Here is an 18445-nt window from a genome sequence, read left to right on the forward strand (position 1 = left end):
TCCAACGAAGGCTCTTGACAAGTTTCCGACGAGCAAAGTCAAAAATTCAAAGTAAGGACGGGACCTGGTGCCTTCCCCACGTAAGCGTGGTGCACTTTCGCGCCACTCGGGACGGTTCTCTGGATGGTTGACATCGTCCCTGAAGAGAGGACTGATGGCTGACTGGTTAAATCAGAAACAGCTACAAGGGCTGCCTGATTTAGCAAAAACGAACAAAAACATAAAGATGCCCATTTAACTTTGACTATCAGAGTAACAACAAATCATTCTGTAGCATAACTGTGCCTTGAATATAGAATAGGACTAACTTACAGTTTTTTCTGCAATCCAAAATTGGAAAGATATAAAGAATGCACCACAAGAAAAACAAAAAATTAGCAGAGCGCAGAAAGAAGACCAGAGAGCACTAGTAAAAAAGAAAAGAGGAAGGGAGAAAAGAGTCTTGTAGATAACTTTAAGCAAACTCGAATGAGAAAACGTTAAGAGCAGTCAACACTTTTTGACTAATAGAGAATACACATTTCTAAAATGAGCTGATCCTTAATTTCTGAATGAATAAAGGTTCACTATTTAAGGGCTCCCAATAAAATGCAGGGCCAAAAGGATGAGGAAAAATAAAAACTCTGGTAATGACAGACAGCTGGCACAGTTAACAAAGTTGTTACACTCTGAAAAGCCAGTGCTAGAAACAAACAAAATGCTATTAAAATCCATGATTTTAAAAAGAAATCATGAGCACCTACGAAGTACCTACTTAGGGCAGATGGACAATGAGAGCACTGTATGGGCTGCAGTTAAAGCAGGACTTACAGGGGGAATCAAGGGGCAATGAAAACGGATCACTCAAGGACGCAACACAAGAAGCTAACAGAGAACGTCAGCGTGAATCTAAAGGCACGGGAAGAGAAGAAATGATAAAGACAAGGATGGAAATCAGTGAGCTAGAGAACTAGAATGAAAAAAAATGAAACACTGTTTTTTTCTGAAGAAATTTCAGGTACCAATAATCAAGAAAATGAAGAGAAAAAGGAAGTTCAAAAATGTATAATATAAAGGGCTTGGTAACCATAGCTAAAACAGAGATGGCGAATAATTAAAACACATTATGAACAACTATTGCACTGAATTTAAGTATGTGGAAGAAATTAATACATTTTTGGAAATGTCTAACAGTCCAAAATTGGAAATGAAAAATTAAATATTTCAATAAAAATTAAAGACATTTAAATGACAGTCATAAATTTTTTTCTCAAAGAAGCCTCAGGACCAATTGGTTTTATAAGTGGGTTCTGCAAAATTTTGAAGAAACAGTTAACTCCTGTTTTACACAAGTGGTTTTGGAAAAAAAATTTAAAAGGGAAAACTGATCAATTTTATAAAGATTTGCATAACCTGAATAATCATAAAAAGATATACACTAATTCCACATATGGATACAAATGCAAAAATCCAAAATAAAAGATTAACCAATAAAATCCAAGAATATATTTAAAATATACCATAATCAAGTAAGGTTACTTCATGAAGGCAAAAATGATTTGGTACCAAAAAAATAAAACAAATCTATCAATGTGCTTCAACATAAAGATGGAAAAAGGAGAAAAATCAAATGAGCATGTCAACCAATGAACATCAAGTGTTCGTTTATTCCACTCCACACATGCCAGTGTATTTTCCAAGAGGCAGGGAAAAATGATCTAAGGCTTATTCTAAAATTTATATGGAAAACAAGTGTTCACAAATAATGAGGGGCTAATGCAATTTTTTTAAATGTGCAAAAAGCGAAGGGGCAGATATGCTCTACCTGGTATGTTTGTGTAGTAAAAGTTATACACATGCACAGCCAACATCGTACTCAACGAACAAAAACTAAAAGCGTTCCCCTTGAGATCAGGAACAAGACAGGATGTCTGCTTTCACTACTTGTATTCAACATAGTACTAGAAGTCTTAGCCACAGCAATCAGACAAGAAGAAGAAATAAAAGGCGTCCAAATTGGAAGGGAAGAAGTAAAACTGTCATTACCTGCGGGTGACACAGCACTGTATATATGAGTAGAGAACCCTAAAGATTCCACCAAAAAACTACTAGGACTGAGCAATGAGCTCAGAAGAGTGGCAGGATACAAATAAATATCCAGAAATCAGTTACATTTTTACACACCGATAATGAACTCTCAGAAAAGAGACACTAAGAAAACAATCCCATTTACAACTGCATTAAAAAAAACACAATGGAATAAATGTAACCAAGGATAAAAAAGACCTGTACTCAGAAAATTATAAGACACGGAAGAAAGACACGGAAGAAGATCCAAATAAGTGGAAGTATTTGCCATGTTCATGGATAGGAAGAATTAATATCATTCTCTTCCTCTTATGTTTATAAATATATATTCCTTTTATATACAGATATATACATGTGTATGTATATATATGTATAGTTTGGCTCTATAAAACACTAGTAAGAGATTAATAAAATTGATATGGCTTTACAGCAAGACTAAGCAGAAAAAAAATAAGAGAAAAAACAAAAATTAATAATAGCATAAGTGGAAAAAAGTTCTAGAGATTGTAGCAGCATTACAAAGAAAATAATAGACCATTATAAACAAACTTAGTGCCAATACATTCAAATTTTAGGAAAAAGTGGACAAATAACTTGAAAACAATCAACTCACCAAAATTGACTTAAGGAAAAATAGAAAGCCCAAATTCTTCTGTATTTGTTTTTAAATTTTAACATATAATTTAAATCTTTTCCTCAAAGAAAGCTCAAGGTTCAGATAGCATCAGTGATGCATACCTCCAAAATTAATACCAATCTTGCTCAAAACATTCCAAAGAACTGGAAAAAACAGAAACTTATCTTAGGAAGTCAAATCTAGCTTTCATCGTAAAACCTGGCAAGACAGTAAAATATAAGAAAGTTGGGAGCCAAGCTCTGATGAATGCAGTTGAAAAGTCACTTAAAATATCCACAAAAAGATTCCAAAGTTATTAACAAAGGACCACACACCCCTTCAAGCTCTTTTCCCCAGGTGCGTAAGATTGGGTCACACGTACAAGTTGATCCAAGTCAGCCAAGACACTGACCGGACCAAGGGGAAATAGCATGAACATCTCTGATGCAGACGGCACATGACAGAATTCAACTCGCTTCTGTCAGAAAACTACGCCATGTTAAGTGAAGTTAAAGAAGATTTAAGTACACATTAGAAAGAACATATTAAAAGACTAGTATGTTGAAGAGAAATCTCCCCCCAAATTGACTTTTATAGATTCAATGAAATCCCAATCAGAACTGCATCAGATTTTTTCCCATGTGTGGAAATTGAAGCTGATTATAAACTTTATATGGAAATTTCAAAGGACCAAGGAGAGCGAATACATTCTTCAAAAAAAAAAGCAATGTTGTAGAACTTACATGATCAGATTCTAAGACTCACCAAAAACATGCAGGAAGTAGGCGCATAATACTGATACAAGAATATACAGACCAGTAGGACAGAACGAGGAGCCAATAAACATAAAAAATGAAACCACAGGGGAACACTCTGACATACCCCGCAGGACGGCTAAAATTCACACATCAGACACTACACTTGGGGAGATGTGAAGCAACTGGACTACTCATAAGCCTCTTGCAGGAGTACAACCACTGCGCAAAGTTACGTGGGATTATCTGCAAAAGCTGGTCCTCTGCCTACCTAGGATCTAGCACTCCCAAACACACCCAACCCTCTGTACACATTCCCGAAAAGAACTGTGCAGAAAGGTTTGGCAGAACTATCTGCGATACCATCACAGAGACAAGCTACCCATAGCCCACAAGGCCATCAACACGGAACAATAACCAGCGGAGCACCCACGTGCTGGAGTGCGGCAGGCCAGTGCACGGCGAGTGCTCGCTGTAAAGGCTCCCACAAAAGTTCGGGAGCAGACGGAACTAATCCAGGGTGCTGGAGTTAAAAACAACAGGTACATCTGTGGTGTAATAACCAAGAAGAGTGAGAGAACCTTTCGGGGGTGATGCTGATGTTCTATTTCTTGACCTGTGTGGTGGCGAGAGAGAACTTTGTGAGAACTTTGTCAGGATCCATGCGTCTGTTCTGACCTTGCATTTCTGACCTCGGCACGTTCCTGTGTGCACGTTACACTTGGATAAACTGATCAATTACAAAAAAGCACAGATTTAAAAAGAGTGAAATAAATTCAAAATGTAAACACTCTGAGATGACAAAAGAAGCTTCCTCACAAGCCACTCCAATGAACCATGTGTAGGCACAGACACGCACACACACGTGTGTGTGCACACAGGTACCTATGCATGTGCACAGGCCCGAGCACAATCCGCCTGCAGCCTTCACGAGGACGCGTGTGGGCCACTTACCTTGAGCCAGGCCTCGTCCCCGCTCTCCAGGCTGCCCTCTGGCCGCTCGTCGCCTTCGTCCCGAGACTTGTTTCCTGGGGGCACACAGGGAAACCAGCCGGCGGGGGGCTGGCGCTCTGGCAAACCTGGGTGGTGCGGCGTGCAAACCTGAAATGCAAGTTCAGCCAAAGATTAAACGTGGAGGGTGAGGGCTAAGAGAAGGACACTCGCCAGCACAGGGCCAAAGGCTCCCTCTTGCCCTGAGTGCCCGGTGACCGCGTATCTGGGGGGAACTGCTGTCAGTGTCAAGGACTGTCCCGGAGATCTCGGTCACCCCCAGACAGCACGTGCCTGGGCAGAAGACCCACATGGCTACTCTCGGCCCACCGTCAACCGGGGGATCTTGCCCGAGGAACAGCTCCTGGCACATTTCAGGCAACTGCTTCTGGACCTAGCTCTGGAAGCCTGCCTGGGACGACGGTCAGGCTCTTGCCTCGCGGGCCCTACTGGCCCCCGGGGAGAGGCCGCTGAGTCAGGGAACTGCCGAGCACTCAGGTGGGAAAAGGGGCCAGCGATGAGACAGCCGCTCCAGGAAACTTCTCCCACCTCACGTAGGGAAGACAGGCGGGCCAGACTGAAAGCCACTTTAGAAAGCTGTCACTAGCTCAGCGTCTCCCAACTTTCCTGGCTGCCTGCCACTGGGCGCCAGAGCTCCCGAGAAAGATGCCAGAACTGGGCTGAGGGCGTGTGGCAGACACGGCTAGCTGCCCGCCCGCATCCAGTTCTCCTCCTGTTCGTATTAACCAGCTCCAATTTCGTTCAAGGGGACGGCGCACCTCGGAATAAGTGCTCATCTCCTCGGGGCCCCTTCCCACCAGGGGTGATCAAGTGACCCGGATCTGACCGATGAGATGTCGGTGGAAGGCTACAGCACTGAACTTCCAGAAAAGCTGCCCTTTTTCCTAATAAAGAAAGGTGCAGCTAGCACGCACCTATTCCCCTTCTTCCTGCCAGAAAGGCCTACGGCACGCCTCGAAGAACACCAGTCACCTTCCCAGGAGGAGGGAGGAGGCTGCAGGACAAGGATGCAAAGAACTGGGCCCCAGGAGACACCCCGGTCCCAGACGAGTTTCCAGAACGGGAGCACTGACCTCGGCTGGCCCCGCAGCCTCCCGGGGTGTCTCCCCAAGTCTGAAATCCAGCGATTCCACCCCAGCCTGAGATACCTAGAGAGCTAGACCTCCCTGCTCTCGAAAGGACTGTACTGTCCATTGCTCTGAGGAACGGAAGAGTTTATGTGACCACGGACACACACCTGGAATGGTGCCCAACAGCTGAGCTCTCCGCCCGCTGCTCGGTGCTCGACTCGAACTCGGAGAAACCCATCGTTAGGGTCCTCCGAGGATGTCCTATTTATGCAGATGGGCATTTTAGAAAAACTGTATACCTAAGAACTTGTTTTTAGTGCTAACTTTAGGATTTCAATAGCAAGAACTCTTTCAACCAAATTATACTCTGATCTGTGATATATATTTTAAATTTTGTTTGATCTTTGCGGTAACCCATTGAGTTGAACGCAAAAGGATTACTAGACACATCTGGTGGTGTACGAGAAAATCGGGGCCCAGGGAGGTTCAGCGACTTGTCCCTTATCACTCAGTAGTGAGTGACGAGAGCAGTGCGGGTGGCGGGCCCGGCGGCGTGAGCCGGGGGTTCTGTGTACTGCCCCCTTTCTTCTGTTACAGTGCATTCTCTCTCGCGCAAGGTGTAACCTCTGGGATGTGTGCTTCCGAGGTTAATTTGGAGACGATGCACACACCGTGAAGCCGACCATTGCGTGGGCAAAGGTACGTGGGTGAAGACCGGCCAGGGTACGCAGGTGAGGTTGGGACACGAGATTTCATCGCTGGTCCCGAAGCTTCTCACTTACCATGACCTTATTCTGGGCTCAGTCAGGACTCAAGGCGACGGTGGTAAAGCCAGGACGTGACTCTTCCGGCTGAACTTACCATGGAGTGAGGCTCTCCCGTCACCAAGGAGGCGGGACACTTGGTCTCGTCTTCGTGAGCCGAGTAAGCCTGCGCGGCCCACTGATCCAGGTGCCCGGGCGGGGCGTGGAGGCCGCAGTCTGCCAGGCTGGTCTCCTTCTCGAAAGGCTCGCATACCCCGTCGCCCTCGAACACGTAGCACAAGCTGGGCTCCCCTGCCGGGACACGCCACAGGACGTGTGAAAGCATGCCGTGTGAAAGCACCCACATCTCATGCCAGCTCACCCGGGAATCCCGTAACTGATGGTCTAAACGCCCGCCCCAAACACCAGCACACACACACATACATACCCCCCAAAAAGCAGAACCCCTTTTCGTTGGGAGAGTGGTGGAATCCACCTATGTGACGAAGGTACGAAGAGGGGTGGGGAGAAAAAACGGGGAGCAGAGGGCAGCTGTGTGGCTGTAGGAAGAAATTACACGGAACAGTTGGAGCAGGATGCTTAGGGGAAGCCGGGGGTATGAGACAGTGGGCAAAAAAAGAATTCAAATAAATGATACAATGTTTGATGTGTATGGATCTCCTTCGTGGTGTTTAAAATACTAAAGCATTTGAGGGTCTGGTCTTCAACTCCTTTTTGCTGCTGAACTGTACGGCGGGCGAGTGTCTTCCGCCCGCTGCACACCTGATCTGGACCCGGGCACGGCGGGCCACAGGGTGATGAGGTGTTGCTCCTTCCAGTCTCACAGCAGCCACCCGAGGCGTGTGGTGTTGTCTGGCTCGCACCTAGGAAGCCTGAGTCTCAGGGAGTTCAAGGGGCCTACCACATTCCCTTGATGTATACACCACAGAGCGTAGACTTGGGCTGAGCTTATAAAATGCAGGTTCTGGGGGCCCCCACGACCTCATGGTGCCTCCAGCTCGGACAGGACTGCCTTTGAGAGCAAGCAGGTGAGAAATGAACACGAAGAAAAACTATGGTGGGAAGTCAGTCCAGCTTGTATCCCCTGGACACGCTCCACGCTGCTGGCTCATAGGGCAACCCTGACTAAGTGACCAGGAGTTAACCACGGCTGTGCAAACGAGCTTCAAACGTGGAGAGCTCAGGTGCAGTTATAAGGCCATTTATTAAGTTCTGCATTTCCTACCAAAATACAGAGCAATTAACACTAGCAGCACACTTCTAATTTCCCATCTCTACTCAAAATAAACACGAAAATAAAACCGTGATTCGAAATAAATCAAACCACAGGTACATAGTCAATACCGTCATTATTAAAATGTACCATTGCTATACCCACCTTTGTATTTTTAATTCTTCACAGCAATACCACAGGCCTGTTCCAGGAACTTTCACTACTCACCAACACGTGCATATTAATCATTTCCCTTAATAATTTATTCAAGTCACCCTGGCCGGGCAGCCCATCGGTTAGAGCGTCGTGCAGCCATGTCACGGCTGCAGATTCGGTCCCCAGTCAGGGCTCGTACGGGAGTCAAGCCATGAGGGCACAAGGTAGTAGAAGAACAGATCGATGTCTCTCTCCCCCCACTTCTTCCTCTCTCTCTCTCTCTCTCTCTCAAATCAACCAATGAAACAAAAGTTTTTTCATAATCTATTCAAGTCTAAGACCCATCTATGATACACGGAGCTTTACTTGCCAGGAATGAGCCTCTGCTTCCAGGACTGGGTTCTAGGCCCATCTGGGGCTTTAAGTGCCCACACACCACCAACCATGCACCCCCACCCCACACCCCAGAGCCAGCACGGGTGTGTTCGACATGACTTCCCCATGGTGATTCTTTTCCCTCTGTCCCTAGAGACGTGCACATACGTGTATTTACAAACACAAACATGTGTGTATCTTAGATGTATACTGACATCTGTGCATATCTGAATATGTGTATATCTTTTATAGTGTATATAGTATAACATATATTGGCTTCACTTTGCTGTTTATTAACCAGCAATTGTCTCTTCTTGCTTCTCTATTTTTTTTATCATGTGCTTAAACTTTTTGCCTCTTTTTCAAATCCATCTACAAACAAGAGACACTTTTCAAACACCTTTGACAATAATCCCTTCAAACCTAATCTCCGGAGAAACAGTGGCACAGAACTACACACATCGCCTGCTCTGCGTGTGCTCCTCGCCGAGACAGACGTCGGGCTGGGCAGCACACATCCTGTTTAACTTTAGCCTGTGAGACTCGGGCACCGTCCTGCTGGAGCCAGGAACTAAGGAAACTCAGGCCCAACTTAGCGGGATGGGACGAGACAGCACTGAGCGTGGCTGGAGCAGCAGTAAACGAAGTGGGGGCTGCACCGGAGGAGGCGTGGTGTTTGGGGGTGGGGAGGGGGGGCGAGGGTGCTCAGTGCCAGCCCCCCCTGCACCACCGAGAGGACAGAGGCACGCGAGGCGGGACAACAGACACTCGCGTGCAGAAGACGGCAGGACACGGTTCCGCACCTTCTGCACGTCCGGCCGCACCTGGTGTACGGAACTCCTTTCTGGGCACCGACCACGTGCAGTGTGCCAGGTCAGGGTGGATCGGAAAGGGTCTGGAGACCCAATCACAAGAAGGGCTGTTTGGATTGGGAAGGAGGAAAATGGGGAGGCATTTCAAACATCTGAATGGTTGTCAAAAAAAGCGGGGGTGGGGGGGGGAGGGATAGTCCTCTGTAGCTTCAGAGCAAGAGAGAAAGCACTTGACTGACTGAGCCTCAGGAAAGCTGAGCTCCAGGCTGGCTCATCCCCCTTGTGATGCTGTGGACAGTCCCTGAAATGCTCCGAGCCTTGGTTTCTAACCCAGAAAGGAGAGAAGAGACCTGTGACAGGTACGGCCAGTTGGAAACAGACAGTCTGTTCAGGGTACGTTCCTCGCTGCTAGAAGTATGTAAGCATAAGCGATGTATGAGGGGCCCATCCCCCAGGAGCTGGCCGAAGGAAGCCGGACTTCACTCCCTGTCCTCCAGTACGCAGGCCAGGGCAGGGCACCCATCAGACCCCTGGTACACGGGGTGCAGCCAGCACCTTTTCCTGGGTGCCTGGAAGGCCGCTCAGGTTCTGTGACTTCACGATTCTACCTTAGTGGGCGGGGGCGTTTGTGTGTGCTGTACCGCGCTGAACACCTTGATAAACTCTACAGGATCATAATCATGTCCCGCAGTCTGGAGACTCAGGGGCATCACACTATTTCTAAATGCACTGCTGACTAAAGTAACTCTGCTGAGCGGTTACGTGCCACAGAATCACTGCAATGTATGTGTGGAGATGGGGATGGAGAGAGAATCCACCTCTGAGAGGCCTGTCGGAGATGCTTTAATCAGAGCCGGGAGGAGTGTGCTGGGCAGCCCCCGGAGTGGCAGGTGCCCAGAGTCAAAGCCACCTCATTCTAATTCATTACCAGCGTCCTCCATGTTTAAGAAATGTTATGACCCTCTGTTATTCTTCATGACGTTCATTATTAAGCACAGCAGTCCATGTGACTTAGAGTGATCCCTTCCCCAAATTTTAATGCAGAATCCTTATGACCGGGTCACTTAGCTGACATGGACATTAGACATGAGGACCCAGGAGAAATCCTCGGTAACATTAATCTAGGGGGCAGTATAACCTAGGGGGTTAACTTGTGGACTCCGTAGAGTGTCTCCTTGTAGACGCTGTAGCTGTACTTCCTGGGTTCAAACCCCACACCACCACGCCTAGCTGCAGGAGGGAAAGCGAGAGAGCGAAAGTCTCTGTGCCACAGGGTGGCGGCGTGCTCATCCTCAGAGAGGCGGCTAAACGAGCTAACGTATGTGAATCGGTTAGTGTCTGGCACACAGCAGACACATCCAATGTCAGTGTCATGACTATCATCACCACCGCCAGTAGGCCGTGTCCGACAGGACGCGGAGGGCTCAGGAAGCTGGGACATGGGAACACCTCCCCAAAGAGTGGACACAGGTGCCTCCGCGCTCACCTGTGCAGCTGAAGCCTTCCTCCAGGCGGCAGGTCCGCGAGCAGCCGTCCCCGCTCAGCAGGTCTCCGTCGTCACACTCCTCGCCCAGGTGCCTGCAAGGCAAAGGCAGACACATGCAGACTGTCGCCATTTCGGCTTCTTGAAACTCCTCATTCCACATGAAAAAGTGTAAGTGGTAATGATCTCACTCACACGTGGGGAAGAAAGGACGACACGAACAAACAGAACAGGAGCAGACTTGCAGATACAGGGCACAGACTGAGGGTCGCCAGAGGGGAGGGGACTTGGGGGTCGGAGTGGGAAAGGTGCAGGGGTTGGCAAGTGCAAATTGGTAGTCACAAAATAGTCACGGGGACATACCACCTGTGTGTGGTGCCAGGTGGGTACTGGAACCATCAGAGGGACCACTTCGTCATGCATATAATTATCTAACCACGATGCCATACCCCTAAAACTACTACTAGGAAATAATATTAAATGCCAACTGCAATTGAAACAAATAAAAAAGTATAAGTTGGAAAAAAGTGGGAGCTAAGAGAATGCTTTCACACACACACAAAATTAAGTACACAGACATTAATGGAAGATACAAATTAAGCAATGACTGCTGATGGGCGTGTCCAGCGGTTTGTGGGAAGCCCCAAAGTTCAAGTAGCTCATGGCTCAGAAACACCTAGGAGACCCATGAGGGTCCTAACAGTGTTTCTGGCAAGTGGCCTTACGCTAGAAAATGCCTACCAGTCCTCCTGTGAATGAAACCCGAGAATTGGTGGGTTTGGTGAGGAGGAAATCTGCTTGTCTCCGTGTGGGTTTGTTTTCTGTTCATTTCTACTTGATATTCCCTCGATGGCGCTCTTTGTGTAATCTAGATGCAGTCGTAGTTAAAGTCAGGATTGTGCAGAACGGAAGTCTGTCTACATATACCGGAACACTCAGCAGCCAGCTGGGGCCCTTCCTCAGTCCAGGCATCTCTAAGGCTCTGGTCATGGCCCTTGCTCCCTACTACCACCTGGTGGCAGCTAATACATATTGCAGGGAAGAAACGGGATGGGGCAAAAGTTCACAGTTGTTTGTATGGAAAATAATATAATAATTAATAAATAATGACACAAGAATAATAAACTCTGTGGTTCACATACTCACAACTGTAAAACTGTTTTTCTCCCGCCCTCTTCTGAGAGAAGAAATATGTCATTTTTGTTTTGAACCTCAAAAGCTGGCACAACTAACGACTAGATTTGGATGGAGATGGGGAAGTTAGTTCAGAGTTAAACCACCTCCCAGGGACGGAGAGAAGATGAAATGATGAGACACGAGGGTGTTTTAAAATAAATTAGCAGCAGGACAGAAATACGACTGCATGATAACCACATTTAAATGGTAAGCTGCAAATGGAAAAAAGATAAAAGGCATACAAAACAACATAATTGAAGAGATTAAGGAAACTTCAAGTTCATGTTCATCTTGAAGATAATCTAGACAATTAGTATATAAATACACTGTACCATCTTGTGTACTGCTGCCCAATGGAAATATGAGACCCATTTTACACATACTTTTTAATTTTCTAGAAGTCGTATTTAAAAAAATTTTTTAAACAGATGAATTTAATTTCAGTAACATATTTCATGTAACCCAATATATCCAAAATAACTTTCCAATATGTAATCAGTATAGGAAATTATTTATGAGATGTTACATTACTTTTTCGAATGCTAGGTCTTTGAAATTCCATGTGTATTTTCCACATACAGTAAGTGCATCTCCATTCAAACACTTGATCTGTATTTAGTCAAGAGGAAGTTAGCTTTTCCGATAACTCAATCACATTTTGGTTTTCAAGTTAAATTTAAAGTATTTAAAATTAAATAAAAGTCCGTTTCTTCGCTCTAACCGCCACATTTCGCTGAGGCCCGGCAGGCACACAGCTGGCGGCTCCCGCTGAGACGCCAAGTCCCACACAAACACAGCTCCAGGCCCCAGGCCCCAGCCTCCCGCGGATCAGTGGTTCCCTCGGAGCGCATGGGCGCTTCTGTGCAGTTCTGAACGGTGGGTCAAACAATCTGTGTGGCGGCTCCCCCCTGTTTTACGTGTAAAAGGTGCCGCCAGCTGAGACGAAGCCGCTGGTCTGAGCCACCTTCCCACTGGAGGGCAGGACTGAGGGTGACTCTTTACAGACCGGGACCGCAGGCAGCAGCTTAAAGGGACACTTTGAGGAGGAACCTGTGAGGCCCAGAGCCCGGCAGGTGCCGCTTCAGGGGAAGCTGTTTCAAGGGCACAGCAGAGAATGCGCAGGAGGAGAACGTGGAGGGACGTGAGGAAGAAGAGGGCCCTTCCCTCCTCCGGCCCAGACCCCCGGGCAGATGAGGCTTCATGGGACCCGAGGTGGCCGCCACCAGTGAACAGCTGCAGGGCAGCCTACAATGCAGGGCTGAGCGCTGTCCCCGGAGGGCCCCGCCTGGTGGCAGCAGCGGGGACCAAGCCTGCAAACACCAGTGAAGGGGCAGCAGACTTGAAAAGGGGCAGCCAGACCGGGGAGAACAGGAGCCACACTTATTCGGTGCACACGTGAGGCCTCCCCAGAGAGAAGCCTGACTGAGACGGCGGAAGGGAGGCGGCAAACCCGCAAGGTTTGGGTGTTCGAGGAACCACACCCACCTCCCCATGTGACTGAGATCTGGGAACATCTGGTGTTCCGACTCCCATGAAGAGGAACAGACTGACACTAAGGCTTAAGGCCCTCAGAAGCCTGGGAAGATAAACAGTGTTCAGTAATGGCTAAATGGTGGGGTGGGGGGGGGGCCCAAGAAAGGCTATAGAATTGCTTGCAATTAGGGCTTCAAGATACAGTGTATTCTCGCCTGGTCCAGGGAACTAAAAATAGGCCACCTCTGAAGCCCATAGCATCTATGACAAACCACAGCCTCCTACCCCAGCAGCTTCATGCAAGTGACAGGGGAGGCCAGAGGACAGGTTGGTAGAGGGCGACAGCTCGGACACCAAGTTTTCTGTGTTAAATCTGGGTAGGCCCCAGGCAAACCAGAATGAACTAGTAGTAGTCTCCTAGGTTGGCGTCGCAAAAGAGCAACAGCTGAAAGAGCATGGCGTGTTAAGAAACCAAAGGACTGGTTCTGTCTCCGCCTCGGTTACTTTGGAGGATGGCTGTGACCAGCAGTGCTCCGGCCCCCGGGGGTCCGGTAAGCAGGTGGAGCTCAGAAAGGTGCCTCCCTCAGACCACACGGCCTGTGAGCAGCACAGGCCGGGCACTATTCCAGAAGGTGGCCTCACATCCCCTTGTGGCATCATCTGACAGGGAACCTTCTCCCCGTGAATCCCTTCCCTGAACCGCAGCTGCTCTCTGAAACCTTAACGGCCTCCCCCCACCCCAGTCCGCCCCAATATCTCAGTGCTCTGGGGCGAGGTCCAGATAAAAGTGGGCCCCACCTTAACCACCAGGTCCTAGAGCGCCCTGCCACTTGCTTTGCTACAGGGAGTCGACCCGAAGCTCGAGGCTGACCTCCTGGCCGGAGCAGGGTGGGGGGCGGCAGGAGGGCAGGGGGGAGTCCTGGCTCTCAGCGTCACACACACACACACACACACACACACACACACACACGATACTCACCCTGCCACCTTCCCATCTCCACAGTAGGGAGCTCCGTGGACGTGGCTCAGAGGGGGCGAGGCTTCTCCCAGCTCGGCTCCAGCCACGGCTTGGACTTGGTACTGATACAGCTGCCCCGGGGTGACCTCCCTGCAGAAACCAAGGGGCCGTGACTAGCGCTCCCAGACGGTTTGCAGGAATTGAAGAGAAACACCGTGGGGAACATCGGGGCACGCAGTCTTCCACAGCGGCAGGCTGCTGCCCTCATCTCTGCTTGCCCAGCACCCTCCACGGGGTGAGTGTGCCGTGTGTGATGAGCGAAGGAACACCATTCACTGAAAGTCCTACAAACTTGGTGGGTGGGGGGTGGGGGAGACAGGGGCGGTATTTCGGGTGTGTCTTTACTGTGTTAGAAAACCACCGCCTCTTATAGGAGTAGCGTGTCTGCAAACTGCAGATGAGACTTTGTGGCTTGGGCTCAGCAAGGCCCTTCTTGAGTCTGTGGATCACAGGCTTTTGTCTGTTTCTGTCTCTTAAGAGCACGCTGGCCTTGAGGACACAGAATCCCCAGGGGACTGAGCGCTGACTCCTTTTCGGAGCTGAGCACACTGTCCATCACCATTTTACCGGGGGACGCAAGAGACGCCCCGGGTAGACGTGTGTGCAATTACTCCCCACCCCAAACCTATCAGGTGCAACTGCACCGGGCGTGGGGTTTCACCAGCCGCCGCAGGCAAGAAAGGCCCTTGCCAGACCCTCCGGAGTCCAAGTGTGCTGGTCAGGTGGGCAGCGGGAGAGAGGGGACATGTAGAGGGCGTGGGGGCTCCACGGCTGGGGGACAGGCTGCTGGTCCCAAAGACAAATTCTCCCCTCATCTTAGTTTTGTCCGGAGCCTGCCCTCACTGGAAAACTACCATCAAAGTCAAGGTCAGGGTGGGGCGGGAGTGACTTCGAAGGGCCGGATGCCCAGGGGCTGCTGGGGCTGCCACCAGCGGCCAAGCCCAGCTCATCTTCAGCAGACCCTTCAGCTCCACCGCAGAGCCCCACCCCCGAGGCGGCCACCGCCAGATGCCCGAGGTCCTGGGGTTCCACCAACACCCTAAAACCCCTGCACTGGCTCTTAGTTGCTTTACTAGGAAAGACACCCCAGTGTTGAAGACTTTTCGACTTCTAAATTAGCCTTTGCAAGGGAGGCGACCTTCTCGTGAGAAAGTGCCGGCTGTTTGCACAACAAAACCAGTTCTGCACCCTAATTGACCCTGATGGCCACCCTGTGCAGGGCGGTTTCGGCTGGCCGTCTCATCCGGCCTCATGTAAAAGTCTCACGCTGTCCCGTGGCTGGGAGGGGTGGGTAGGAAGCGTCAGCTTGAGTTTCTGCTTCTCGGGCAGGGTTTGGGGGGCGCTCAGCAGCGGGGAGCCCAGCCTCCCAGGACCTGAGCCTCCCACGACCTTTGTGCAAGGCAGTCTGAGGAGAGGACTCCGAAATGAGACCCGGTCAGAGAACTGGATCTGAGTCCCGAGACAGCCACTAACCTGCTCTGCTCAACCAAAGTAAGTTAAGCTTCATTTTCGCATCTACAGAATGAGGTGTCATCGACTCTAAAGACTGTGCGTGCGTGCGTGTGTGTGTGTGTGTGTATGTGTGCGTGCATGTGTGTGCACGCCTATGTGCACACCTGTGTGTGGACATCAAGTTAGATCATCCATATCACTTTAACTGCCCAGTTAGACCATCTCAGAAATGACCTTCTTTTAAAAGGTATCCCGTGATCCAGCTGCCCATTTGCACTGGCTCACTGACCACTTCACTGTCCTCTGGTTCTCACTGGGAGACCCAATAGGGAAGGAACAATGTAGTGGAACTCAAGGCCAACGGCATTCTCCAGCGCTTTGTAGCTGTGGCAGACTACAAAAGCCACAGACTCCTCCCATCCCCAGGGCACGCCCCTCGGCCCTGTGACCTTGCCGGGGTCCTCTCCTCGACAGGTAAGGTCTCGGGCACTGCCCCTTGCCCCTGGGATTGGCGGTGTGACTGGCTTTGGCCAGTGGAACACCATCATGAGCAACAGCAGCAGAGGCTGGAAAAATCTGAGTGTTGGGGGCGAGCCCTCCCTGCTGCTGGAAACCCTGTCGCCCCCCTGAGAACAAGCCCAGGCAAAGCCCACTGGTGACGAGAGAAACGGTGTGGAAAGGGGGCTGTGTCTTCCCAGACACGCCAGCCGCCTCAGCTGAGCCCCCAGCGTGTGTGCATGAGGTCACCCCGGGCCACTCACCCCGGCCAAGCCAGGCCCCGTGAGCACGCCCGGCCGACCCACAGAACCAGGGGAAACAGTGTTTGTTAACCCACCACGTTTTGTTCGTGACCGTTTCTAACACGGCAAAACAACCAGTACAGCACCTCTGACAGAACTTCTGTCTTACCCCGAGTTCGGCCCTCACGGCGTCTCTGAGGGCCATGACAAGGGAGGAGGATTTGTCTGTGGGGACACCAGCCTGCCTGGCGCTCTGGACACTGAGGTCTTTGAGGTCAGTGGCCTGATCCCGGCCTGGGTCCCCAGCACTGAGCACACAGCGCCGGGGCACAGCGGGGCTCAGTAGACGAAGGCAGAACAGGAGGAGGAGTGAGAGGAGAGTTGGAACAGGACCACAGAGAGTGGGAGCGACTCAGGGGGGACGAGGCAAAGGGGAAGACACGGAGCCCACGTCAGGAGTGGGTCACGCAGCCACGCGGTGTCCCGGGGCCACTGGCTTCTCTGCTTAGCCATGGAGGCCGTGGAGGAGTGGACTGTGACCTTCGAGCGTTAGGGGAGCTGGGGCTGATTGTGTAAAAGGTTTAGCGAGGGATCAGAAACTAAACTGTCACCAGACAGGACTACCTGACTCCGATCAGCCTATTTGTGGCAATGACTTTCAGTCCAACCGAAACTCCTCACACACGAACCTCTTCTCTCCACAATCGTATCGGGGGCTTCGACAGTCCGAACACCCGCCTGTCCCTTTCTGGGAAGTATTTGTCCTCATCTCAGATATGCCACTTGAGAATAAAGTCCCCTCTGAGATTCCGGACCTGTCTGCACCTCAGGGTATGTTAGAGTATAAAACCAGGGGTGGGGAACAATACCCACTCCCCAAGCCCCAGGAAGCACCATGGAGTAGAGAGCCCCCCTTCCCAACTCACAGGTCCGTGAACTTGCGGTGAGGATGCGCCACCACCACGGGCAAGCCGCTGGCGAACGGGGGCTCGCGGAGGACCTGGTACCGCACAGGACTGCAGCCCGCGCACAGGGGGCTGCGGGGCCGGGAGGTCAGGAGCGCCGCGTCGATCTCCATCCGCTCATCGAAGGTGTAGACCTTCACCCCCACGACCTTCCCGTCCACGTGCAGTTTGATGGTGAGCGGGGTGTCGCAGAGCGTGTCCAAGGGGCCCAGGTGCACGGACTCCTGGTGCTCCAGCAGGATCTCCGTGTCGAAGAGCGCCTGGGAGGGGTCCACGGAGAGGTAGGTGACCCACAGCGTGAGGGTGTCGGCGTGCACCGGGTGCTGGAAGAGCAGCTCCAGGCTGCAGCCTTCCGCGGGGCAGGGCACGGTCATGTTCATGTGGTACAGATGGAGCTCAGGGCTCCAGGCCTGCAGGCTCGGCTCACAGGGCTGGTCCACGTCTGGGGGGCCTGGGGGAGATGGACAGCAGGACAGACACATCAGGTACGACCATCATCAGGTTTGCAGCAACCAGAGAGGAGAGAGAAGAAGAAAACGTGGAACCAGTTCCTATGGAAGCTGGCCAGCGCAGTGGGTTGGGCCGCAAGTCCTACCGAAGACAAAGGGGTAACAATTCAAAAGCCCTGTCCCGTTCCATGTCCCCTCCTTGGTGCCCTTCAACGAGAGAGCTCCCTCGGGGGCCCGGGAGGGGAGCGACCCACACTGCGGGTGGGCACGCACGCAAGGCCAAGACAGAGAAGCTGAGTCAGGTCCCTGCAGATTCCTTGACCGGAGGAGAACTGCTTATGTTAGCTTGCTAATCATTCAGGATAAATTAGTGCTTCTGAACCCTGTTTTATTTGTCAATAAGGCCGATGTTTGTCTCAATCTGACACCACGCCCTGTTTGAGCAGGTGCCACGGAACTTCCTTCACCCCCTGAGAGGGCGCCTGGGCTGTCACACATCTGGGTCCGGTGCGTGCTAGCCGCGGTCCCCGCACGCAGAAGAAAGCAGCTGCAGGAGCACTCTGTTCTTCAGGGGACAGAGACGGGGGATCAGTAGCTGAGCAAAAATGTAACGGTGAACAATCAAGTATCACAAATATTAAGGTTTCTTTTCCGGCCCGTGAGGGGACTTGCAGGCAAAGTGCCAGGCTGGGAATGAGCCAGGGTCAGGCTCCCGGCACAGCCGTGTTGTTACCTGTGTGGCTGCAGCTGGCCGTTTGGAGCCTCAATTTCCTCATTATAGTGAAAGTGCCTTTGAACCCCTGTCTTACTGGCTAGTACGGAAGGTCTGTATAACGTTCCAGAGAAACAT

General features: G+C 50.5%; 1 protein-coding gene across 1 annotated transcript in view; it reads right to left on the bottom strand.

Annotated features, from left to right (window-relative positions):
* The window catches only part of PAPPA2 (pappalysin 2), a 183004-nt gene that overhangs the window by 84865 nt on the left and 79694 nt on the right, over nt 1-18445 (bottom strand). The window contains 5 exon segments of the mRNA XM_028530897.2: nt 4393-4539; nt 6381-6574; nt 10326-10417; nt 13951-14079; nt 17108-17597. Of these exon segments, the coding sequence (XP_028386698.1) occupies nt 4393-4539; nt 6381-6574; nt 10326-10417; nt 13951-14079; nt 17108-17597 (1052 nt within the window).

This window comes from Phyllostomus discolor, chromosome 14, assembly GCF_004126475.2.
Source record: "Phyllostomus discolor isolate MPI-MPIP mPhyDis1 chromosome 14, mPhyDis1.pri.v3, whole genome shotgun sequence".
NCBI lineage: Eukaryota > Metazoa > Chordata > Mammalia > Chiroptera > Phyllostomidae > Phyllostomus > Phyllostomus discolor.